General features: G+C 35.3%; 4 protein-coding genes across 4 annotated transcripts; 1 reads left to right on the top strand and 3 right to left on the bottom strand.

Annotated features, from left to right (window-relative positions):
- Nucleotides 1–872: 872 nt before the first annotated feature.
- LOC110719410 (nudix hydrolase 14, chloroplastic-like) lies at nt 873–3,707 on the top strand. The gene is made up of 7 exons (XM_021898345.1): nt 873–1,095; nt 1,183–1,288; nt 1,894–1,971; nt 2,131–2,223; nt 2,390–2,482; nt 2,821–2,919; nt 3,175–3,707. Exons 1-7 carry the CDS (start codon nt 881–883, stop codon nt 3,403–3,405), a joined length of 915 nt encoding a protein of 304 aa, XP_021754037.1. The 5' UTR covers nt 873–880; the 3' UTR covers nt 3,406–3,707.
- A 2,196-nt stretch (nt 3,708–5,903) lies between these two features.
- Nucleotides 5,904–13,214, bottom strand: LOC110719411 (zinc finger protein ZPR1-like). The gene is made up of 16 exons (XM_021898346.1): nt 12,890–13,214; nt 12,746–12,790; nt 12,568–12,608; nt 11,842–11,923; nt 11,666–11,710; nt 10,193–10,249; nt 9,556–9,615; nt 9,339–9,466; nt 8,759–9,023; nt 8,605–8,671; nt 8,258–8,328; nt 8,066–8,155; nt 7,185–7,293; nt 6,994–7,085; nt 6,759–6,864; nt 5,904–6,255 (listed from the first exon to the last, which is right to left on the bottom strand). Exons 1-16 carry the CDS (start codon nt 13,004–13,006, stop codon nt 6,161–6,163), a joined length of 1,470 nt encoding a protein of 489 aa, XP_021754038.1. The 5' UTR covers nt 13,007–13,214; the 3' UTR covers nt 5,904–6,160.
- Nucleotides 13,215–13,917: 703 nt separating this feature from the next.
- Nucleotides 13,918–18,186, bottom strand: LOC110719412 (copper chaperone for superoxide dismutase, chloroplastic/cytosolic-like). The gene is made up of 6 exons (XM_021898347.1): nt 17,862–18,186; nt 17,758–17,784; nt 16,697–16,769; nt 16,464–16,598; nt 14,793–15,016; nt 13,918–14,454 (listed from the first exon to the last, which is right to left on the bottom strand). Exons 1-6 carry the CDS (start codon nt 18,123–18,125, stop codon nt 14,194–14,196), a joined length of 984 nt encoding a protein of 327 aa, XP_021754039.1. The 5' UTR covers nt 18,126–18,186; the 3' UTR covers nt 13,918–14,193.
- A 611-nt stretch (nt 18,187–18,797) lies between these two features.
- Nucleotides 18,798–24,163, bottom strand: LOC110719413. Its single transcript, XM_021898348.1, has 3 exons — nt 23,817–24,163; nt 20,621–20,736; nt 18,798–19,761 (listed from the first exon to the last, which is right to left on the bottom strand). Exons 1-3 carry the CDS (start codon nt 23,991–23,993, stop codon nt 19,245–19,247), a joined length of 810 nt encoding a protein of 269 aa, XP_021754040.1. The 5' UTR covers nt 23,994–24,163; the 3' UTR covers nt 18,798–19,244.
- Between the last annotated feature and the right edge of the window lie 1,284 nt (nt 24,164–25,447).

Raw genomic sequence — 25,447 nt, forward strand, 5'->3', positions numbered from 1 at the left:
TAAAGATTTAGAGTTGAGCAAAAATACAAGGTTACCCAACCGAAATTTACACTTGCTCAGAATCGGGACATGGACAGCTCGGAACTGGGACATGGAGAGCAGGTTTCGATTCCAGGTAATAAAGCTTAGATCTCTTACAACAAGTTCCGATTACCAAATTTTTGGAACCAAATGTTGGAATTTATAACTTTTCCAACCATTTCTATGAAAATCACTCCAGTAATATTTAAAATTTATGTGTTGACAAATGTGAATAATAATATACTCCGTGTAACCATGATTAACTATTACTAGTAAAAAAAAAAAAAAAAAAAGATTATCAAACTCTTTGGCTGGAAACGGCTTCTCCGCAAAAGCTGCAGCAGATCGGGCTCGTTGACGATAAAACCCTTGTCTGAATATCCAATGTGTTGTGGAAGACCAGAGTAAGCGCATTCGATCAAGATTCAGCATTAAGAGAGGGAGGAGCCTGAAAATAAATAGATTATCAGAGTGCAACTAGCCGCATAGCTGTTATTTATTTGGGATACATATAGGAGGGTTAACTGGTAAATTCACATAATTTTTGTAATTTTTTATCGTTACAGTGGTATTATTAATGTACTATTATACATGTATTTTTTACTACTAGAGTTAGATTGTTTTAATAATACTATTTATAGTCATTATAGGTAACAGTGTACAATATTTGATGACAATTTATATACTTATTTGTACCACTAGAAAAATATTTTTCATCACTTTTTTGTCTTATTCATATTATTTATTTGCCATGTAGATATCAGTGTCAATACTTAACTGGATCATCATACTCCATGCTGTAATACTCGTATAAAAAATTAAAAACCGGATCCTCCAAGTTTTCCAAGTGTTACATCCAATGGCTTTAAGAGTGACGCAATTGCATTCCACCACCTCCTTTCTCCTTCCACTCTCTTCTACAAAACTCCACTTTAATCGCTTCAGAAGACCCTTTTGCAACCCTTCCTCTTCAATGTCAACCGAGTCATCAACCCAACTCACTCACACCATCACTCTACCGGGTCAACGCGTCGAAATCGTTGCTGCACCCGGAATCACCCCTTCCGAGTTCAGGTGAGTTTCCCATCAATCAAATATCACCTATGTTATAAAATGTTGATTTTTACTTGCTAATTGATTGGTGAATGTGGGTATTTACAGGAATGCGATTGATTCGTCTTTGTTTCAACAATGGCTGAAAAACTTGCAGGGTGAAAATGGGGCTTTAACTAATGGGGTTATGTCTTTGAACAAAGTTCTTATTCAGGTAGTAATAGTTTCCCAACTTCATATTTTGATCATTATTGCTAATTGTTTGGAATTTAAGTTTTTTCAATTGTTTGAATCTTTACTTGATTGCTCATTTATATGGTACACTTGCTCCATCCATTCTGAATTAATTGTGAGTGTGTCACATCCTCAATTTGATGTATTAATTACTTACTCCCTCCGTTCAAGAATAATTGCAGACACTGTAAGCAACTTCTCATGATTAACCTTACAAAAATATTGTATATTTTTTTTCAAGTGAGAGCATATTTGACAATAGTCCTACTAATTGTGACAATATATCTTCAGACATTTAACTTTTTAAGTAATTCAGGAAAGTATGTAAAGATCATGCTTAGATTTCTCATGACACTGTCTTTATGAATTAGTGAGTGAGAGGGGGTTAGGGGAATAAAACTATTACAAAAATTATTTTAGTAGGTTTATGTAAAATTAGATCATCGAATATTTAGGGTTGTTAATGTAAGACAACTATTTTCATAAGGAAAGGAGCATTTCTTGTTCCTTTTCTTCCTCTCCCTTATGGCATGTGTGATGCTAGTTAGAGATGTGTACTGATAGAGTTAATTGACATGGTATCAGGGAGTGGATTATTTTGGAAAGCGCGTTGGGTTTCTCAAGTTCAAAGCAGATGTTATTGACAAGGAAATGGGAAAAAAGGTATCAATTTTTGATCGATTGTGGAATTCCTAAAAATCTGTTATAGTAAGTGCAAGCTCAAACTGCCCCAAACATTGTATTGGATGTTCAACTACCAATTGCCATTATAGCTTTGGGGAACCTCCAAAATGTGTGTACTTACATACTGAATTGGTTTAGGTTCCTGGCATTGTGTTTGCACGAGGACCAGCTGTAGCCATCCTCATCCTTTTGGAGTCTGAGGGTGAGACTTATGCTGTTCTGACAGAACAGGTATTCCTCTTCTTTGTGTTAAGTAATACTGGCACTGCAAGATGAGATATATTATGTGGATGAAAGAATCCATGCTTTAAGTCTATCACCTACCATTTGATGTTAAGCATTATTGCTACAGATGCTGCTCCAATCTCAGTTCTAATTGATATTTTGTCTGTGCAAGGTTAGGGTCCCTACAGGGCGATTTGTTCTGGAATTGCCGGCTGGAATGTTGGATGATGACAAGGGTGACTTTGTGGGTACCGCGGTTCGTGAGGTCTCTCTTTTGCCTCCTATATCCTTGTCTTTTATATACACTTTGCAGCATAAAAGCAGTAGCTCTCTTCTCAATATTCATCATGTAGAACTGCTATCATTGTCTTGCTGCACATACGACCTATATCTTTATTGCTTGTATTGTTGCTAATTACTCATTTTCAAGTGGAAATTATGGTTAGTAACATCGCATGCTTGATTGTGAGCCTGTATATTGACTAAATTAGATTAATTAGATATATTCATGTTTCTCAATTCTCTTGTTTTATGTGTGTTCTAATGCGGGACTAAAGTTGACTCCTAGAAATGGTTTACTCATAATATAAATCTGTGCGACAGGTTGAAGAAGAAACTGGTATAAACTTGAATAAAGAGGACATGGTTGAGCTTACAGCCTTCTTGGATCCATCAACTGGAGGCAAAGTTTTCCCCTCACCGGTTAGTTAATACTTAATCTTTGTATAAGGGTTTAATGTGTGTTGATTGTTATGAAAGCAGATATGCATAGCTTGAAAGACACATTTAATCTATGTTGCTGACTTGATTTCTTAATGACAGTAGTTTATGACGAGTTTCATAAGATTATTGAATGATCATGTTCATTTATGACCAAATATGAAGTGTTAGCTGTCATTACTTTCTGCTTGTATATAGCCTTGCTCTATAATTTCATTGTTTTATTTTTCATGTTAGGGAGGCTGTGATGAGGAACTCAATGTCTTTCTGTGCCGAAGACAAGTGGGTAAAGAGATCATTCAGCAGCTGCAGGGTAAGAAAACTGGTCTTCAAGATCATGGTGAGATCATAAAAGTGCATGTAGTCCCATATGCTCAACTTTGGCGCTTAACAGCTGATGCGAAAGTTCTCATGGCAATTGCTCTTTATGAAATGGCCAAAAGAGATGGGCTGTTGTCAAACTCTTAACTAGCGACAGGAAACTGTTTACCATTGGTGCCAAGAGTATTCCATGGAGACTTCTACCTTAGTTGCTTCTCAGTCAATGTGTTTAACTTAGACTCAACATACACTCTTGAGGAACAATCAAGGAGTTTTGAAACTTATGCCTCGTGATGTAAACTTCTAAAATGCTGCTATTATCTTCTCTGAAATCTGTCTCATTATCCCAATCCCGAGATGATGTCCTTATGTAACCGATAGTTTTTTAAAATTGGTCTATGTAACAAATGGTCTTTCATTATTCAAATATCACGAAAAGAATTTCTGAATCTTAGCCATTATTCTGCTGCATGTGTAATGGTATTCATTGATAATCCAATATACACATGACCAGATCTTCCAATTGTACAAGGAGAAACAAAAGAGCAATGGGATTGTGTAATGTCCAATTTTACATAGTTGTCTAATGTCTACTACCAAATACCAATCCTTTATTTTTTTTTCCTACTACTGGCTGTTTCTATTGGGATCCTGAAGATTTTTGCTTGATTAGTATTCAGGAATAAATTTTTGTTTTATACCAATTTTTTCATTCTCAAACTTTAAAGTATCACAAGGGACAACAAAAATCTTATGATTTTTGGAATGATCTTCAAACTAGTGTACAACCAAAACTCAGCTTTTAAACATCATCATTGTATGAAGACCATTTCAAGTGTGAAAGCAAAAGTATGATTAGAGCTATCAAAAGCTGACCCGACCCGAAATACCGACTCGAACCCGATTATTAATCGACCTGTTTGAACCTAAAAAAAATGGTGACCCGAACCCGATACGGCCCAACCTGAAACCAACCCTAGACCCGAGTTAACCCGAGTATTTGAGACCCGAACATAAACTGACCTGGAGATGACCCGATCTGAATATAACCCGTAAATTATTGACCTGAACTGAGATTGACCCAAACCTGTTTTAACCCGTCAAAACCCGAGTTTAACCCGACCTGTTACTAACCCGACCCGAATTTTACCCGACCTATTACTAACCCGACCCGAAATTCAACCCGATGTATTACTAACCCGACCTGAAATTAACACGACTTGATATTGACCCGACCCAAAGTCAACCCGAATTGTTCCAGACCCATTTCGAATTCAACCTAACATGTTATTGACAGACCTGACAATCATGTCGTGTTGTGTCATATCGTGTTTGTTTTCGTGTCGAAAATTAAATAGGTTGGGGAAGGTCAACACTAACCCGACCCATTTAATAAACGTGTTGTGTCGTGTTGACCCAATTAGTTAATCGTGTCGAAAGCCCTTAATACTAACCAACTTTTTTCGTGTTCGGTTCGTGTCGTGTTGAATTGAAAAATATAGGTCTTGTTCCATAGATTTATCAATAATTCCATAAATTATTGGGTTTTTATATTAGGCGGGTTGAGTTGTGTTAATTTCGTGTTGAAAGTCTCAACACTAACCCAACTTGTTTAATTAAACGTGTCATGTCGTGTTGACCCGTTTAATTAAACGTGTTGAAAACCCTTGTTACTAACATAGGCCGTATTTTTCGTGTTCGGTTCGTGTCGTGTTATCATGTCGTGTCAGTTTTTGTCAGCTCTAATTATTGACTTGACCCGATTTCAACTCACCTTAAATTCAATTTAGACCACCTTATTAATATTGATCAAAGTATAGTTATATAGTTACGTTGTCACTTATTATGTATATCTTATATAAATTTATTTGAACTAATTAGCTCGAATCTAAACTTATCTGAAATTATTTCTCTTACAATAAATGAAGAAATTGATAATGGTTAAACGTGAACGTCATTACATGAACTGTTAACAAACCGACCCAAAAAATGTACCCGAACCCGATTTGACCCGACCTGAAATCAACCTGAAACCCAAATTAACCCAATATTTGAGACTCAAACCCGAACATGACCCGACTTGGAAATGACCCGACCTGATTGTAACCCGCAAATTATTGACTTGAACTGAACCCGACTCGAACTCGAGAAGGACCCGACTTGAAAATGACCCGACTTGATTATAACCCGCAAATTATTGACTTGAACCGAACCTGACTCGAACCTGAGAATGACCTGACCTAATTATAACCCGTAAAATATTGATTTGAACCGAACCCGAGAATGACCCTGACTCGTTTTAACCCGTGAAAACTCGAATTAAACCCGACCTATTATTCACCCGACCTGAATGTAACCCGACCTGTTATTGACCTGACCTAAACTCAACCCAAACCCGATAAGATATATGACCCGACTCAAGCATGACCCAACCCAACCCGCATAGGTTACGACATTAACCCGACCCGAGTTGACCCGACCCACACTTATCCGACCCAAACCTAACCCGTTTACCCGAATTGACAACTCTAAGTATGATACACAGTTTATATTTATTTATTTAAAGGAATTTTTGGGTTTTTTTTCCCCTAAAAAAAACTATCTGAAAATAGATTAGAGAGAAACAATTCCTTAACACCTTTGCGAAAAGAAAATAAAAAGTTTTCTTTGCTATGTTGTATTACATTGATAATGATCAAAATGAAAAAAAAAATAATTGTATCACATTGATAAAATATAATGTTACATGACCTAGTGATATGAAAATTGCAGTAGAACATCAGATATAGATTACCAAAAAGAAACAAGAAAAGAAAAACTAAATTACAAATCAAACAAAAATATATCCCTGCTGAACGAACAGGGATTTTTGACACAGGTTTAAGTTGCTTGTTTCATTATATTAGTTTGCGTCGTAAGCAGCATCTGCTGAAGAAGTATCCATATCATTGAGTCCGAATTCCTCATTCTGCTCCACAGTTCTTTCATAATCCTCAACTGCAAAAACAAAATAAAATTTAAGCTACAGAGAGCATTATAGAAAAGTATCCTAATGCTTTCAAAGCTCAATGGAAACACAAGCCACCCAGCTAAACACAAGCAACCCAAATATAGCTGTCACATTGTTCCAATCATTGTCTTTGGCCATTAGAATAAGACATGATTTACACAAAAACCCCACATCACAGCCGTTTCAAGTCTATTTTTCACATCACTTAAAAAAAGTAGTTGCATATAAGGAGATATAATCATAAACCATTACACAACTATTTTTCAGGAAAGATGGAAACTTATTCTAGACATCTTGAGGCAATACTGCATTTTTTTCAAAATTTATGCCAGTTTAATTTCTACACTGTTAACACACCCCACTTATTATCGATTATACTTTGTCTCGACTAGATTGTATCATAATGATACTCAAAGTTTATTAAAATTGCATCCAAAAGCATCATTAAAACACTTTTAACAAGAAACGTAGCAGAATTTACTGAACTCACTTTTCAACTGATCATCATTCTCGAAATCATCAGTAGCGGGTGCAACAAAGGAGTTGGCCAGCGCATCATCAATGATTAAAGTCCAGGGTTCTTTCAGGCTCAAGAGCTGCACAAGGTCAATACATTACAGTTAGTATAGCACAAAGACCTAACGTCACTGTAATATTAAGGAAACAATCATAACTTCAGGATTGTTTAAAGTACTCATACGTCATAAGTTATACACCCTTCGTACCTTATTCAGTCTTGCGTTGAAATCTATCCATTTCTCTTTTCTACCCTCCTCAAGACTGTCCCCAAAGGTAAATCCATGCACTCTCTCTAAACCTGTACAAACATGATTCAATGTTTTAAAATTTATGTGAGAGTGAAACACATGCACACTAAACCAGGTGACCATCAATAAAGCTAGAGAATAACACTCACTTTCACAAATTTTGGTCACCAAACCTTCAACAGTTGTGACCATGCCTCCCATAGTGCCACAACCAAGCTCCAGATCAACTTCTGGTATCTTAACACTGGCACTATCCGACTGTTGACAGGTCAATGAGAGGAAAAAGTTGTTAGAATGCTCATGAAACAAGTGATACAGTTTTAGACAAGAAAAAGTTGACTTGATAAGATTGTTGATTCAGGCCACAACTCTGATGGTAAGCAAGGGGGAAAAGTAGCTGAAAGGTTACAACCATGATCATTGCTGAAGGCATATACATAATAATCAAATAATCAAAATCCATCAGCCTATATCACCAAGGGAGATGTGAATTGCACATGTAGATATCATCAGCACTCCACTCAAGTTACAGTAAGGTGAATACAAGTTGAAGGAAAGGACAACAACAAACAATTGTACTAGGAGAGGAAACCCACCAATGTTGCTGGCAAAGTGATCGAGAAAGGTGGAATTCCATTGCATAAAATAAGACAAAGGCTATTTAATGCTTGAATTCCTTAAAAATGTGGTCGCAATGCGTCCGAGATTTAATACCATGGTCCTGATTTCCTCAATTAAATTAGACTCAAAATAGAACAAAATTGCTAGCCTCGTTATTGAGATAGATTTTCCAATACTCTTTTTCACTTCATTTCTAATTACAGACAGCGAAAATACCTACAGTTTGAGCTTGCACGAAAAAGCATATCTTCAATTTCTACTTGAGATTATAAACTTATACTAAAGGCACAGAGTCAGAGGTTGCTAAATCCTCATAAGACTGCTTTTTGTGCACCTTAACAACCGAATTCATGCAATCAGCTAGTAAAAACCAAAAAAGAGTGTACATCGTGTCAACAAGAAAAAAGACCTTAATCACATCACGGTTCAGATCTTTGAGATTCTTGACAGAAACTGTGATCCGCCTAGCTTTATCAGAAATGCTACCTCCAGGCTTCAACTGCAACAAACAATTTTATTAGGGCTTCAGTTAAAGCCTAGGTAGAAAAGATACCTACAATTAGAATATAAGTAAATTCATAGAGAAACAAGTTAGACAAACCTCAGAATTACGGTAACCACAAGCATCACAAGTTGATGCCATAACAATTACTTCTTTGAAGTATGGAATATCTGTCTTTTGTAAAGGTTAACAACTTAACAAGGGAAGAAGACACTTCAATTCTGTAACAGTTGATTAGTTAAACTGGTAGCTATTCCTGTTTGTGCTTCCATGTAAGAGCAATCTTTTTATATCCATTAGGATATGTGAAACTTTTTAACATCAATCTTCAACGTGCCAAAAAAAAAAAAAAAAAAAACCGAATACACAGAAAGGAAGAAAACCACAAATTGTTCTGGCTCATAAACACATAAAATATACTTTGTACGTTTTTGGCAGCAGGATACTGGTAACAAACATTTTAGTCTCGCATTTTGTTGCACAAGCTCCACATGTTGATGGGAAAGTCATCACCTGTCAAACAGCATAAGATGAGCCTTAGAGCACAGATTCAGATTTACTTTTTCTCTCTCTTTATCTGCTTTTTAGGTAAGTGGATACCTCTTCTGGTGCAGTGTAACGGCAAATCGCATCAGCTATTTCAGCTGTATTATCCTGTGCGATAGCTCGGCGACCAGCCCTAGCTCCAACTGCCCCATGTGGTTCCCTAGCAACATGATCAGAAGCATGGTTTGCTGTTCCTGCCACTGCTTCATCAGGTTCTCCTGCTTGAGAAGAGGCAGCAAGATAGCCAAGGGCAGTTTGCTGCTCAGGAGTTCGGTCATAGAAGTGGAGAGACATCGATGGATCCGGAGATGGAGCATGCCTGTATTAGATTAGCTAAAGTCAACTAGGCTAAAGTGTTAAATAACATGGCATTCAAAGAAAAATGCCTACCAACAGAAGATAAATTGGCAAACTATAAACCGAAGAGATTTAAATTAGGGAAAGAAAAGGAGGGGAGATACATTTAATGATAAAGAGAGGAAAATGAAAATCCAAAAAGAAGAAATTATATTTCTTCAGCATAGACAACACAATTGCCTGTAAATTAAGCCAATTGAAAGGGAGAGAAGGGAAAGGCATGAAGAATCCAATGAAATATCGAGGGGAGGGGATAATTCAAATTTAAGTCACTTACGGATTCTCAATGAAACTATTTCCTGCAGGATCATCCAGAACAAAAGTAAAGGAAGAATTTGCAGCTGCACAAGCCCTCAACTTCAAAAGAAATTGGTCTATTGCTTCTGCAGTTGTAGGATCCTCTTTCTACAAAAAGAAAAGATTTCAGAAAAATCTTCACAATATATTTTCGTAGTTATTAATTACTGTGTAAAGCTTCACATAGTCAAACACACCCTTCGTTCTTCTTGAAGAGCTTCCAGGTCACTTGCAGCTCGAGTCAAAATCCCTTCTACCTAAAACAGACAACTAAACATTGGTGTACAGAAAAGCTTGAGTGGTAATAAAAAGATATAGTGACAGCAGTCAAAGAAACTTCAAAAGGAGAAACAAGAATTCCTTCTCAAGTACTTTCAGCAGTTATTAAAACCTATAATGAGACCGTAAAGGTTGAGTTTTCAGTAAATACAAACAGCCCACCATCACAATAAAAATGAACAGGGAGAAAATATCCAGGTTTTTACAGCCCAGATTCTATATGATTAGACCAAAGAAATATATGAAAAGGTATATTCATAATTTTTTTTAAAATAAGCAGTAAGCAACTACCAAACTCAGATCTTATCGAAATGAATCATCAATCTGGCCTTTCTTAAAAGATACAAACCAATAGCATGAATGTTTCCTCATTTACGTATTCCGTTGCCTTTCTCGAAATAATGTGTGACATGGGCTATCTGAGAGTCCAAGACTCCACCCTTTTTTTTTTTTTTTTTTTTTTTTTGTGGCAAAAGCACATGTGAAGCAGTGTTGGCATTGCACAAACAAATAATCTGTAGACCAGCAAATTACACAGAAGAGAGCATGACTTACAGTTGACAAGCTCCCACGCTGAGACACTGGAGGAATCTCAAAATCTAGCTCAGGAATCTGCAAAAATCAATAGTTCCATGTTAGGAAAGAGTGGACCTGTTCTTATGCTGTCAAGGGAAAGAGGCATGATTGCAAATCAAAGTTAAATAGCAGGATTGATTTGGCACTCCACAAATACGCTGGTCAAAATGTTGAACACAATCTTTGGTGCAACTATGCATGCATCTGACCAGACAACCAGGAATCTTATATAGCCTCTGCCATCTATTAAGTACACATCATATCTCATTTCATAAACATTTACAAAGCGCCAAGATATAAGCCACACACATACTTTTCAAATAATAATGGCCCCACTCCCTATAGGTAGGCCTTAAGGGAAACTCCATTAGGAGTGGGGTGCTAATCGAGCGAGTCGATCATGAGCAAAGGGTTGCTAGACTCGTGCTCGTTAAGTTTCGAGTCGAGCCGAGTCGATCACGAGCTGCTCATTTAAAGGTTTAAGTCTCTTAAATTTCAAACATTTGTTGATTATATTTTCTTCTCTCAATATAAATATTTCCTACTAAAGTGTATTAATTTAAATTTATTAAGTGTCAAGGTAAATTTTTTGTTTTTATAGATAGAATAATAGAAAAATATCGAATTTCTTGTACATATATCAAGTTTCGAGCTGATTCGAGCGAGCATGAGCTAACTTGAGTCAAGTTTTGACCGAGCTTCGATCGAGTTGAGTTCGAGCTGCTCACGAGTTGCTTGCTCAATTAGCACCTGAGGGACTTTGATCAGATGATCACTAGGTTATGAAGCCCGTAAAGAATAAAATTTCATTACAATCCCCACCAAAGGCAGATAAAGCAACTGTACAAAAGAATGATCCTAAAAGGGAAGAAAAAAAAGGCTATGCTCTCTTCACCTTCAAATACTTATTGCTTATTAACATTAGAATCAAACTAGAATTCTTATTTGCATTTTCTTATTACTAGATATCTTTTGTAGCGCATCCATAAAGATTATTTAAATTAGTTGTTTGTAAAATACACATTGAGACAAATCTAACAAGATCCCACATGATAGTTTTTTTTCCTAATACATCAGAGTAAAATTAAGGTCGAGGTTTAATTAGAACAGGAGATTGGATCAGACATGAAAAAATCTTAATATATTCAAACATGAACACTGAATTTTAGTTGAAGAGAGCAGAACATAGATATCAATAGCAATTGGTGATAGCCAATTGAATAAATAAAATTAATAATAAAATAAATAAAACCCATAAAACAATGCACTTAACATGGGGATAGCCACCTAGTCAAGTAATAACAATGCAAACATCAAACAAAAGGCAAGGAAAATATCCATTACAGCCTAAAAGGAAAGGAAGCACGCTAAGAGCAGTAAATACTTTGTTACTCTGCAACAAGGCTAGAGTGGCAGTTTGAAAAAGTTATGCAAACCTAAAATAGAAAGTACCTTTATGGTTGCAGATTCGGATTTGACAACTTGTCGATTGAGCATCTGCAATCAGTAACTGTGAGTCTAACTTATTAAGCATATTAATATCGACAGAATTCCAAGTAATGAAACTTTGAGAAGTTACAAGTAAGCAACAGCAATGTAACACATGTAATAACAAGTTGAATATGGACCTCTGAGTCTCCAGCAGGAAACTTTAGAGTGTAAGAACATCCTCGTGGCTGTAGCTCACCCGCAAATTGAACTTCATTATTCCTGCCAGTAAGAGAGCAAGATGACAAATTTTCTTATGTTTCTTTTAACAGCATATTTCTACCAGAAAGAAACTTTAAATTTGAATCTTCTCTCAAATAATACAGAGTACGAAAACTTCTTCACAGTAACAATCCCTTCCAAAATCAATCGACAGCTTATTGCACTAATTCCACTTGAAAAGCCAATCAGAAATACTAATGTCCATCATCCCTTTACCTCAAACAATAGATAATTCACCATATATCATACACTAATCAAGGACATTTAAAGACAAATAGGTTCAAGCAATATAGCCGAATCATAGAGCACTGGAAGCTTCCTGATCACTCACACAACATAAATGAAACATATCTCATACCAAGAAATAAAAGGAAAATATATCAGTAAATCATTGCCGTTAAATTGACAATGTAACAACTTTTGAATCAATGAACTACTCGTGTAATACGCAATATGCACTGAACATATACAGAGTACAAAATTAGTCATATTATAAACAATATGGACATTATCATATTTTATTGTATTCTAAAGGATATGCAAGATAAAAAGACATATTTTGATAACTAATTCGGCCCTCATCTAGAGCAACAATCCTAATATTGCAGAGGTACTTAATAATTAAAGCTTACAATTGAAATTACCTCTCATTACAATGCGGGCACTCGAAAGCCGACAATAAGACCTGCAACGCAAAATTAAATCAACCTTGAATTCATAAATCATAACATACTAAAGTGTACACACTCCCAAAACTCAAAATTAGCAAAGAAGAAAGACAAATATTCAATAAAAATTAACATTTAAAAAACTAAAGCAAACCTTTCTAAAATGAGGAATTTGAGTAAGCATTAACCTTGTAGTACCCTGTAACAACATTAATTAATTAGTTAATTTCAATTGAAAAATCAAATAAAAATGCAGAAAAAGTAGGTGAAATCAATGGAGAGAGAAAAGGGTAGATACGTTTTCGCGGCAACGCATACAAAGGCTTTCGATTTCGTAGATTGGAACGTCGTCATCGGCGTAAACAGCTTCGACGAATGATCGGACGTCGGGGGTTTGGTCTTTAGTGCCTTCCATTTTGGGACTTTTGAGAAGTTAGAAGTTGATTGAATTGGGAAATTAAAGAGGGGTTTTTCTAGGGTTCTTGAGAGTGCGAGAAGAAGGAAAGTGAGGTAGTGTAGGAAGTTCTGGAGTTGTAGTTCTAGATTATGGCAGAGGAAGAACTCCTCTTCTGCTTCATAAAAACGGCGCACTTCTAACCTCTTTTTAGTTCTGGAGCTTTTTTGTACTGGTATGTTGTACTCGTATTTTTTTTTTTAAAAAAAAAAAAACTTTCTACCACGTGTATGAATTTTTTTTTTTTCTTTTTTTTTTACGTTTTCCGGTTGAATTGAGCTAAATTGAAGTGAACTTAAGTTAATTAAGCTAAATTGAAGTGAACTTAAGTTAATTATCTTTTTAAAGGATGAATTTAAGTTAAATTAAGCTAAAATGAAAATTAGTCAAAAGAATTAAGACTTCAGAGTACAAATATAAAACAACGAATATAAAAAGCATTGTTATTTCACGACCCTGTTTACTTATTAAAGATGTTTTTTTTTAAAAGGAAAATGTGTTCAAAGTATTATGTATCAAACAAGCTATTATAATGTTGTTCTATTCAAATTTACTGTATGAATCTGTATATTGGTGAAGATATTACAAGTTCAGTCATGAAAACGTTTGTCAATGGTTGTGTTCTATGCGCTCAGTGATGCCAATGTCATGTAAATGTTGTATACTCGAGCAAGGATATATGATATATATTGATATGCAACAATGACTTCGTTATAATGCACTCGTGTACTTATCTCTAATGGTTTAATGTTAAATATAGCTATAAACTTCATTACAGCTGTAAAACAAATTCAATAGTATAGGTTTAAATGTTTCATGTTGGATGTCTTATGATTCTATTCAAGTGTCAGGTGAGATAGTGCGGAGACAAATAGACGCAATCAAATCTCTTTCAAAGACCTCCAAAATATTTGGAATTGACAATAGTATACAATGATTGTATTATTTCGGTATTTCCTCAATACATATGATGTTCTTAGGTACAACTCCCTCATGGAAATAGTTGTCGATATAATTTTAACGAAAAGTGTAACAACTATATCAAGATGGAGGTAGTAGTACAACAATCCATATGTGAGGACCTGTAATTGGTAAGTAGCTGAAAAAAGCCCATACATCTGTACAAGTTGTATGGTTTAATGATGCAATCAGACTTTGCTAGTGACAATATCAGGCTTTGCTTCCCAGATCGTGGTTCCATCGCATGTACAAAGCTTCTTATAGTTCTCACCTACTCCCGCACTCCTAGCAATCACTGCAGCTGTAAGGCCAGGATCAGACTTATCCTCGGATGCGTACAAGACAATGGACCGTCCAATTAAATCAACAACCCTCAGCATCTTCTTGATTCCTGAATAATAAGCTTCGCCTTTCTCATCAACTTCTAATGTTCCCAGGTCACCCAGTGGCTGGAGAAAATTACACACCCGTCATTTCACAATATAAATAAAAATCAGCTACAAACTCTATGTACACGGAATTTTTCTATTTAATGTTTCCATGGACCACAGTTTTTACTATTATTTCCTTACTATCATTTATAAAGGCCACCTACACCTGACCCTCAGCAAACCTCGCCAATATTAGGATGTTTAAGGTACTAAGGTTCGTTTTGTTGCATTTGAACCCAGCTTTAAAGAAGGTACCTCCCCCCCAAAAACCGACATAATGTCCTCCCTTTTATACATGTAAGAATATGCACGTCGATAACTTGTGTACATGCAAGAAAATGAATTGACCACAATACCTCACTTTCACTTCCTTGGATTGGTGGATTGTACACTTTCCCCGTGCTGACTGGACCTTTAGTCAGATCACCAAACTCATTTATAGACCAGCCATGTTTCCCAGGTGGCAACCCACTGATATTGGCCTCGATTCTGGCCAACTCCATGTGTGTCTGGGCAAAGCGAACCACACCGAAAATATCTGGACCTTTAAACTCGGCAACTGCCGCAGACACAAGGAAATCTGCTTTCAATGACACAAGGTCAGCATCCCTATAAATAATGCAACAGTACAAAATTACATACAGTGACACTCAAGTAGTTGCAACTTGCAGGGTATAAACATCTAACGTATTACATGTAAATTCCCACCCACCCACCCACCCCCTCACCCCCCAAAACACACACACACACACACACACACAATGCCATGAAATAATGTAATCACTGATTCGTGGTAAAAAGAAAAAAAATAGATAGTATGCCTTGCTACAGACTAAATGACCTTTTCCAATCAATTTAGAAGGAATCTCATGGGATGTTCCAATAATCTAAGTCTAGAGAATTACAACCTTCATAAGATATTGATATCTGATACCTCCCTTGAGATGTTCCATGCTCTAAAAACATCCTCATTCCCTATCATCTTCATTGACATCTGAAAAAATTGGAGAGCCTTAAAATCTTCCAGTTAGCCAATAAATTGCACTCCACCTAAATTTTTTCTTCCTCACCACAAACTAAGAAATTATATGAAGATAAGTCGACTTACTCATGCCTGGAGGCATTTACTACAACCAAGGGAAGCCATAAACATGACTAACTATAGCTCATGGCACCAGCATAGTTGCAGGATATTAGAAACATTATGATCAAAGCCTATAGCTCAAGGGCTACCCCCATTAGTTAAACCTACATCGAAGTGAGAAGTTGTGATTAAATTTCACAAAACATACCCCAAATTAGCTTCCCTAATGAAGTAATGAATAATTGTAACTGATGGACCAGCATAGCTCCCCTAATGAATGTAGGCAACCTCCAGTAAATCTACAAAAAATATAATAAAAACAAAATAAAATCTAGCTGTTTCCCAAAAGCTTTAGGTTACAATCTAAACTGGCCGAGACACAAGCGGGAAGATCATGATGGCAGGTGTCAAACTATATTACAAATGATTCAAAATTGAAGGAGTTTCACTCAAATGTGTTTGGTTCAAGCTACTCTCATCTGTGTACTTCAAGAAATCACAATCACCAATAACTCCCCCTCCAAAAAATACAATAAAGATTGCAGCCACATTGACCAGACACTAAGTTTGCAGAGAATCCATGAACTTTGACCCATTACTTCAATTTACTAAGTTCAGTTGGCACGAAACAAATTCAACCATGCGACTTTGAGAGAAAACAATCACCCTAACAAGCTTTATATAATACATGGTGCCCTGTACCACAATTGAGTCCAGCACATTGAAGACATGAAGAACAATATAGTATAACAGTAAGGAAACCATGACAGATAAACATATAAACCATGAAAAGCCAGTCATAGTAAGGAATTATTCAATTGACACAAAATAATGTCACTTCCCTTCAAACATCATTCAAATGGTACAGCACTTTATCGGGCGAGAAATCACCCAATAACAAATTAAAAATAGTTATGAACCAAAGATTTTTCAAGTAACCAACCTTCAGGTACTCCTTGACCAATCAATCGTGCTTTACGTCCAGTTTGCTCCAAAGCATTTTCCATAGATACCACAGGTGAAGAACCAAGAATCCTAACAACTTGATTGCTCAAGTCCACTTCAACACTCTTAACTCCTAGTGAAGTAAAGCAAACAAAAATATACATAAAACAAATGAAAACAAGAATTCAACACGTTACAGATGTGCTAGTGATTCAAGTCATTAGCAAATACCATCTAGAGTCTCTAGTTTACTCTTGACAGCACTAACACAACCTTCACACTTCATATCCACCATAAATTCTGTCTGTTCAAAAGCAAAGAAACGATCATCTTCTCAAGTAATAAAAAAGAAAAAAAAAAGTAGTTGTTGTAGTTCAAGCTGAAGCAACATTAAGGTAGTAAAAGCAACAAAATGCATCAGGCAACAGACAAAATGGTATACGGGGAGGGGTTTCCTACAAATGAAAAAATATATCTTCTTCCAATAGGGCATAAGCGTATTGTTAGTGTTTCTGCAATTAGATCTACATCGCCTAAAATCATAGAACATAGACAAGTACCTAAAATCATTAACAAGGATTATTGCTAAAAGATAAACCATCCGAAAGATAAACCTAGAGTATAAATCATAGATACTGCCGCCACCACCTGCATGGTAAACAACGACTGCTATAAAAGAACTCCATACACTCCTGAACTGCAGCATTCCTGTGCTATGCCTTTTGTCGTTATCATATTCGTGACATGGACAAGAATAAGATGCATATACATAATAATGTAAGCTTAATGCACAAATTAACTCTAGGAATTATAGTCTTCTGAAGTGCAACCGTTTGGCCGTTTCAGATAACTTTTTTGACATTCACTATCATCCAGATTCCCCTTTGATTCAATACCACATGTTAATATGGCTTACCCTGCAACCATCAGCTTAAGCTTTTGGTTGAGTTGGTCCTTTAACACATATAATTACAATCTTGCACATTTCTCCAATTCTCAATTAAAAGAATTAACATTTAAGCATAGAAATTCAACTTCAAACATTCTCTCAGTTCTTAGAGCAGAAATTTCGCCTTAGTTTGCATAAACGATTCCCAAATTCAATAATCAATCATTATAAATCATTAAACTTGGTATTAATTGAAGCATCATTCTGATTCTCCACTTGAATCAATTATACAAAATTTATCAATCTCCAATTCAAATTATCGTATCATATTAATCAATTACATCATTCCCCAATTCAATCAGTACAAAAATTACTCAATTCCACAATCAATTAAAAAACTCACCATTAAGTCAGGCAACTTCAAATCTTCCTGCAAAATCAATGACAATCAATCAGCATAACATCTTCAACTTAGAGAGAGATAGCGAGAGAGAGAAAGAGACGAACATGAGAAGAAGACTTAGGATTCTCCATTTGAACAGCAGAAGGCGGAGAGCTGAAACTCTTGATAAGGCCGAATCTAGCAGCAACCCCCGAAGTCGAAGGTGATTGAGGAGAGAGAAAGCGGAAGTCCAGAGACTTCGAGAAGGGAGAAGAAGATGAAGATGGTGAAGAAGATGAAGAGGAGAGAGAAGATGCGACGTACGCAGCAGGCAGAGCTGTAGCTGCTATGGCGGTTGTTGTTGTGACTATTGACCTCAGAATCGTCATTTTTTGGTCTTTTTTCTGTCTTTTTAAGGCACTCACTGTATTAAAAGGGTCTATCGGGTTAAGGTACCGGTGTACAGTGTACTAGAGATGTCCCCCGACTAACGTGATTTGAACCCAAAAGAACTCCGATTCATATTTTAACTTGTATGAACAAAAATATAGCATGAATCACCTTTAAGATAAAACCCGATTTGACTCAACTCAACTTAGAAATCCGAATTGACACCTCTTCCTTGGGATAGGATCTTGAAGTGTCTTTTATGAATGTTGCTTTTGTGCCAAATTTGCTTAATTGTGATGTTAAAAAAGCTACTTGTATTGCATCATTCCTTCATAGTCAGGTTTTGATCAAAAGGGAAGATAGTAAAAATGTTAGCACTTATAAAACTTTACATTTAGATTCATGATTTTATCAACTTGACATTAAGAAAATCTTTTGATGTATACAGCTTGCTAAGATTCATTTGTTGAAAATCAATTGTTTGCTAATCCCCTACTTAAGAGGTAATACAATCATTTTTGCAATTCTTCAAAAAAAAAAAAAAAAAAGATTTTTGCGAAGGAAAATTAGCTGGAAAAGTATTAACAATAAGATAAATGTGTGCAGAATAGTGCAAATTGAATAATAAAATAAAGACATAATATTTGTTTCAGAATATAAAGAACTTATCCTGGTACAGAAACAAACTTTTCATCAACATTAACAAATAAATTGTTATAAAACGTGTGACTGAAACAATTACAATTTATATACTTGGATAATTCTACCGATAGCACTTGACAAGTTAACAATACTCTGAAAAGAATTAGTGACTACAAAAGTATTTGTACCAAGATGGCTCGGTGTAGTTAGTTAGGAATTCACCTTGTAACCGAGATTACAAGGTTAAATTCTCCTGACTGTAGGTACTTGAAGGAAAGAATCTCTTAACCTTCCCCTTCATTTATAAGTGTCTGGCCCGCGAACAATGGTTAAAAAAAATAAAAATAAATAAAAACTAAACTTTGAGAATTGAAATCTAGTTAGAGTCCTCCTTACCCTAAAAAAAGAAAGAAAGTACAAAAGTGTTCGTGGTTAAAAGGCTAATCATGCTTCATCTCTATAATTAGTGAGGCTGGTTAACCAAAACCTGGTGGAATATCAGGGTCTTCATCTGCATCTGCATCGGCATGGGCATGGGCATCGGAAGTTCGCTTGCGCTTTCCTGATGAGGAATAGCCAGGAGGTGAACTGGAATCACCTTTTTTGGACTGCAATGGACCATTGAGCCAATGAGGTTCTATACCCTGTTCAGTGAAACTATTATTACCAGGATGAGGCTGCTGTGTCTCGGGTTTTGAATCATGATTGTTTGTGGCAGTATTATTATGCAAAGAGAAACCTGAGGCTTCTTTATGCTCTCCATTAGACATTATACCATTGCTTTCCCCAGAAACAATGACATGACCATTAAACTCAGTTCCTCTACCAACTGGCACTTGACCTGAGGAAGACGTTGAATCAATCGCTTTCCGCTCAGGATTCAGTAGTTTATCATAGACTGAGTGAACTGTTTCTTTTATTTCAGTTTTCATGTCATCACCTGATCGAATAATCTCCCATAAGCCATCTGAAATTTGATTCATCGCCTTTTCACTGTATCAAAGATGCAACACAACCAATTAACCATCACCTCTGCCTACATAAAATGGAATGTCAGAGTTCTACAGCTAGAAGACATGAAATATGAAATTTTTTAGGGCAGTAAAAAGCTGTGCTAGAAACATAGAAATGAGCCAATCATGATAAGCAACCAAAGTCTTAACAAACTGCAGCACCTAATCTCTAAGTAAAGAAGTCAATGAACTGCAATGTAATCTCTGGCAACACAAAGCTTAACACTCAGCACAAGAGATTAATCAAATCTGCAAGCCTTACATTATCAAGGTTAGTAAAAACAACCTATTGAAGAATTTGCTTCGTGCTGTAGGTTTTTTCATAAACATACAGCCAAAACAAGAATGGCAGAGCACAGTGTCTATGCACTAGGCTACTTTCAACTTATTTATACTGAATTAACTATATTTTGTAGATCTGAACCTGTTAATCTTTTGCCCAATCAGACTTAAATTTGCAGAACTGAACTTTTCTTTGTTAAATCAAATTTATTTTCAGCAGAGCTTGTCTGAACTTAGTTATGTTGAACTCAACTTATTTTGCTAAGCTTACATTCATTTGACTAAATATAATATTTTGTTACTCTGTTTCTTGTTTCCAAGTTGAAAAGACCATAGTCCTGTCCACAGATGTGAGAGTATATATTAATTAGAAAGTAGCTACACCATATATATGTGAATATGTGATGCACAAAACCACCAACTTACTTCGCATGTGCAGGACTAGGCTGAATTACCTAGAGAGCAAGATTTTTCATTATCAAGATGAATAAGTTAATTCAACTAAAACAATGCTTACATCACAATTCACATATAGCACAGAGGATGTTAAAACTCACCGAATTTCTTCATAAATTGCGTCACAAAGTTTCCTGGCTTGCATATTTTCTGCACCAGGACGATTAAGTGCAGTGGACTGCTTAACCACTGAAATAATATTGTTACGCAAATCCTCCTACAGCAGCCAGAAAAGCTCAGAATAAGAAAATATAGCAAAGATAGATTCTTAGATATAAAAACGAGCTTGTAAGCAATTCTTTGAATATCACAAGAAATGTAGAATCCTGCATGAAGCTGACAGCATTAAGGCTATTAACTATAAAGATAGTTAATGAAATAAGATATTGTGGTAGATGTGATGATCTTTAAAAAACAAAACATTCAAATTATAAAGAAATTATTTATTTTTTTAGTTGCAATAGTTTGACCTTAACAAATATAATTTCCACTTTGACCATCTTTGAGATTTATACGCAAGAAAAACCATATGGGATCTTACCACATTCATCTCAAATTCTCAATACATATTTTCAAAGATCAACTTTTAACTAATGTATAAAAAAAGCTCAAGGCGCAATGAGGCGATAAAGCACTTGCTAGGCGCGCACTTTGGTACACCTCTTGGAAGTGACTCTTTGATGCACCTTGCCTAGAGCAAAAAAGGTGTTCTACCCTAATCAATTAGGCCTAGGCGCATCTTTTTATACACTACTTTTAATAACTTCACTTAAAGAATAAAAAAAATCAATGGCCAAAGTCAAGAGACGCTAGTTGGCAAGCATGTAAACAAACTATTGCAATTAATGATTACTATAAAGTGAGAGGACTTGCCTTCAAAAGCATAAGTTGTTCATATTCCCAAAGTAAACTATCTTCAAAAGACAAAAGGCATATATAGCATAAGAATTATTTGACATCCACCACATTGTCAAAGCCTCAAAGATTTATAACTAAGATGGACTAAGCATGTCAAAGCCACAAAGATTTATAACTAAGCTGGACTGACATGTGCTTTGAATTATAGACTAACATGAATAAAATAATAAGTGCAAAGTGCAATTTTCCTAAAATGACAAAATCAATGCAAATCAAGAGATTAACAACATATTTAAGCCATATTTATCTCCTTTTTCCATTAAATGATATGGAGTACTCAGTAGTAATTTCCTACTTTCAGTGATCCTCTTTTGTGGTCGGAACATAAAATATTTCAGTATAAGGCCCTATTATGTTCAGCTTAATTTAGCTTAATTTCACTAATTAGGTGTCATAAGTTTAGATAAGATAAGTTCAGGAAAAATAAGTTCTAACTAGGGTTACCCAAGTTCAAATTACAATTAAATTAAGTTTTTATAAGGTCTAATAAGTGCAAATAATTTCACATAAGATAAGATAAGTTCTGATAAGTGAAAATCAGGTGAACAAAGTACACCCTTAGTGTAGCATCACGGCAACCAAGTTAAGGTTATTGTAATTATTTCAACGCAAATGTAGGAGATCAGGGTCAATATTTGCTATATATCTAATGAACTCACTCTCAACATATATTGAATTCAAAACAATAAAATGCATTGATTCAACTTGTAGGCCACTATCAAACAGGTTTGGAAAGAAAGAATCAGCTGAATTCATCCTTGACAACTCAAATATCCACCCACCATTAACAAATGTTGTAGTCGAGAAACACTTAAGCCACTGCTAGTAGGTTAGCAAGTGAAAGGTCAATGAACCAATCATGACTACGGACAACTCAATTAACTCTTCTACCCAAATAGGTTAATTAGATGAAAGATACAAAGGTAAATGTACTCTTTAACACAAGCAGGGTATTAATCACAAAACCTAGTGTCTTGTCTCATACTTCAGGTTCAGGCAGATAAATGAACCCATTAACTTATTCTTTATACCAGAATGTCCAGGGTTCTGCAAGTATTGGTGAATCAGACATTCAGATGTATATATTTCTGATGATGAGAAGTCACTAGAACACTTGTCAAACTTTGCTTTTAAATAAGAGAAAGTCGCCTATACAACCTTGTTGTCTGTAACAATAGGTTATACAAAACTGCAGCCTTAATTTTTTTCCTCTTTTATAGTACTTCTTCTATTTCCAACAGTTACCATCTTAGAAAGTTTCAAAAATATAGCAACACTACCATATTTGCACATGCTTTCTCTCTATCTCTCTTCTCATCATGCGGGTTCCTATCTTTATTTCTCTCTATCTCTCTCCTTGTTGCAATATTAGGGGAACAGAGAAAAAAGGAGGTGAGGGGGGTATGTCTTTCAGCAGACCTGCTTGAGCACTGATTTTCTAGCTAAATCCCAAATATAGCAATTGATATGCAAAATATTCTAGGGTAAGATCCATTATCTAGAGCCAGTTATGTTGATGAAATTCCCTAGGTAATGTTTCCCGATTCACAAACAAATCTAACACAAAATTTTTGGCATTGAATGGCCATAAAGTGTTTTCTCTGGAGAAAACATCCAACAATAAAACTTAAGAAAAGAGTAATTCCTCATTTGTCAGTCAATGTAACAACAACGACATTACTGATTACTCTCCTAAAGATGAACAACAATCACCAAGTCAGTTACACCTCTCAACGAATTGATTCGACACAAGGTTGTAACTAGTTTGGAAACAACCTATGAGACTAGATTTTTCTAGACTCGGGAAACAAATGCCTCATTGCCTGGCGACATTCAAAACAACAGTCCACTTTCCACTTACCTTCACAACTTCCCTCTTGTTAAGATACCCCATTGATTCACCCCACTCTCAATGCTTTATCATAACAAACACCTCAAACGCAATTAAATTTAATTCAAGGAAGTACTAAATTTCATCAATATTACAGTCGATTACTAAAACACAATTAAAGTCCAACTTTAAACAAATTTGTTATAAATAGATAAAACCCAACATAATTAGTGAGTATATATCACCAAAATAAATTCTTGCTACTCTTTTTCCCTCCAAAATTCAACCAATAATAGAAAATTGGAGTAAATATAGATAATTTTCACACTAAAAAATTTCAGCATTGACACCCACAATTTCATTGCCACAAATTCCAAGAAACTATTCAATGTGCATATGATAAGATAACGAAATTTTAATTTGCTATTATATTAAATAGTATATCAAACAAAAACTCAAATCACAAATAAGAACAATTAAAATAATAATAACAATAAAAGCTTTTGATTTTCTTAGAACTGCAATACGAGAAGAGAGAGAAAGAGTACGTTTTGTTTGAGTTGACGGACGATTTTGAAGCGAAGACGGTCGAAATCGCCATCATCTTTGAGCTTGGAAATGACTTGTTCAGTAGTGATCTTTTGATCTCTACTCATTGTTTTAGGTTTTCTGTCTGCGAAACTCTCCTTCAACTTTCTTTGTTTTTGAGGAAAAGTGTCAAACATTAGTTAAGATATCAATGTAACTAACCATTAACTATCCTACGGAGTATATGATATCAATTAATCCCTGTGTTCCAAAGTAATCGAAACGATTTACTCCCTGTGTTCCAAAGTAATCGAAACGATTTGATAGTGTGAAAAAGTTTTCGTTTGGTATTATTGTGGTTTTCTATTTTTTTTTTTTTTTTTTCTAAACCATATGATATATGTGATATAATAAATCAAAAAATATTATTTCTCTCAACCTCTACAATTTAAGTGTTGCACATCAAACACCAGAAAATCAATTTGACCTATCGTAAAATCTAATCCTAATATTGTTGTTTGAATTAAGTATTTTGAAGCGTTTGTGGGATTTGGTATTAGAAAGTGACTAATGTATCATGAAATTTGGTGGAATAGTTTTCAGATTATTTTCTTTTATTTATCAATTTAGTATTTAATCAAGTGGAGAGGGAAAGGAAACTAAATCAAAAATAATGAAGATTCCACTTTTCACACAAAAACTTTGTTCGTTGGTGTCATTTATTCTATTACGTGCACCCATATACATAGTTTGTTATGTCGATCGAACTCTTGAAAAGTTATGTTGCACGCATCTTTATCATAGTTAGTGTTGTTGCGACCAATTTTTCCTATCATAAATACACTTATCTTAAAAATACAAGCCAAAACCTATTGTAATATATTTTGGATTTTTTTAGTTTCAAATAATGTCAATCCGAAAAACTGAATTTTCAAAATATTTCAATTCGATTCGATTTGATTTAAAATTCGTATACGATCCGTATTTTTTATTCGATTCGGATTGAATTAAATTTCGATTTTAATTTGAAATATTTTCTAGATATTTCACAATTGTTAAATTCTCCCTCCCTACCTTCATTTTCTCTTTCCTTCTCCTAAATCTAAATTTTTCTTTCTAAAATTGAAATTTTGGTTTTTAATCTTTGCTTGGGTTAGTTTTGAACAAAACTTTATCCAATTTTACAATAATGTACTGTGTCCATAAATCAGAGCAAACAACTTCTTGCTTCTTGCTGTCTTGCGAGGTATGGCCATAGCTTGGAATACGGGACATCGGAAGATCCAAATCACAGTGTATAGATTCGGAAGCTATAATTCGAATGTTGGTGGATCGTACTCCCCCCAACTCTCCTTATATTCATTTCATTCGCAAATGTAAGTCCCTAATTGCTAAGCGGGATTGGGAACTTACCATTAGATTGATTAGCCAATTACGAAGTGACGTCTAATGTTCCTATTATTATCCTTGAGGCAGTCTCGGAGGATCTTCGAATCGTTTTATTGGAGGACATGCGGGGGAGTGTCGAGACCAAGGATGGTGCCTCTTGGAGCTCCATATATACTGCTGCTGGTTTCGAACAATTGAATAATGTAGTTGTTTTGCTTTTCGTTTAGTTTGTTGCTTGTTTTTCTTTTTCTTAGTTTGTACT

This window comes from Chenopodium quinoa, unplaced genomic scaffold, assembly GCF_001683475.1.
Source record: "Chenopodium quinoa cultivar QQ74 unplaced genomic scaffold, ASM168347v1, whole genome shotgun sequence".
NCBI lineage: Eukaryota > Viridiplantae > Streptophyta > Magnoliopsida > Caryophyllales > Amaranthaceae > Chenopodium > Chenopodium quinoa.

Bases quoted from the DNA above. Each gene is read 5' to 3' on its own strand.
- LOC110719410 (XM_021898345.1), top strand. From the start codon at position 881: ATGGCTTTAAGAGTGACGCAATTGCATTCCACCACCTCCTTTCTCCTT. The intron at 1,096-1,182 runs GTGAGTTTCCCA...GGGTATTTACAG, and splicing joins ATCACCCCTTCCGAGTTCAG to GAATGCGATTGATTCGTCTT. The intron at 2,920-3,174 runs GTTAGTTAATAC...TTTTCATGTTAG, and splicing joins GCAAAGTTTTCCCCTCACCG to GGAGGCTGTGATGAGGAACT.
- LOC110719411 (XM_021898346.1), bottom strand. From the start codon at position 13,006: ATGGAAGGCACTAAAGACCAAACCCCCGACGTCCGATCATTCGTCGAA. The intron at 9,024-9,338 runs GTAAGTGACTTA...AATCTAATACAG, and splicing joins AATAGTTTCATTGAGAATCC to GCATGCTCCATCTCCGGATC. The intron at 7,086-7,184 runs GTGAGTGTTATT...ATGTTTGTACAG, and splicing joins GGTGACCAAAATTTGTGAAA to GTTTAGAGAGAGTGCATGGA.
- LOC110719412 (XM_021898347.1), bottom strand. From the start codon at position 18,125: ATGACGATTCTGAGGTCAATAGTCACAACAACAACCGCCATAGCAGCT. The intron at 17,785-17,861 runs GTTCGTCTCTTT...TTGATTTTGCAG, and splicing joins ATCCTAAGTCTTCTTCTCAT to GAAGATTTGAAGTTGCCTGA. The intron at 16,599-16,696 runs GTATTTGCTAAT...TTACTTCACTAG, and splicing joins TAAACTAGAGACTCTAGATG to GAGTTAAGAGTGTTGAAGTG.
- LOC110719413 (XM_021898348.1), bottom strand. From the start codon at position 23,993: ATGTTTGACACTTTTCCTCAAAAACAAAGAAAGTTGAAGGAGAGTTTC. The intron at 20,737-23,816 runs GTACTCTTTCTC...TGGCTGCTGTAG, and splicing joins TCCGTCAACTCAAACAAAAC to GAGGATTTGCGTAACAATAT. The intron at 19,762-20,620 runs GTGAGTTTTAAC...TCTTTGATACAG, and splicing joins GCAATTTATGAAGAAATTCG to TGAAAAGGCGATGAATCAAA.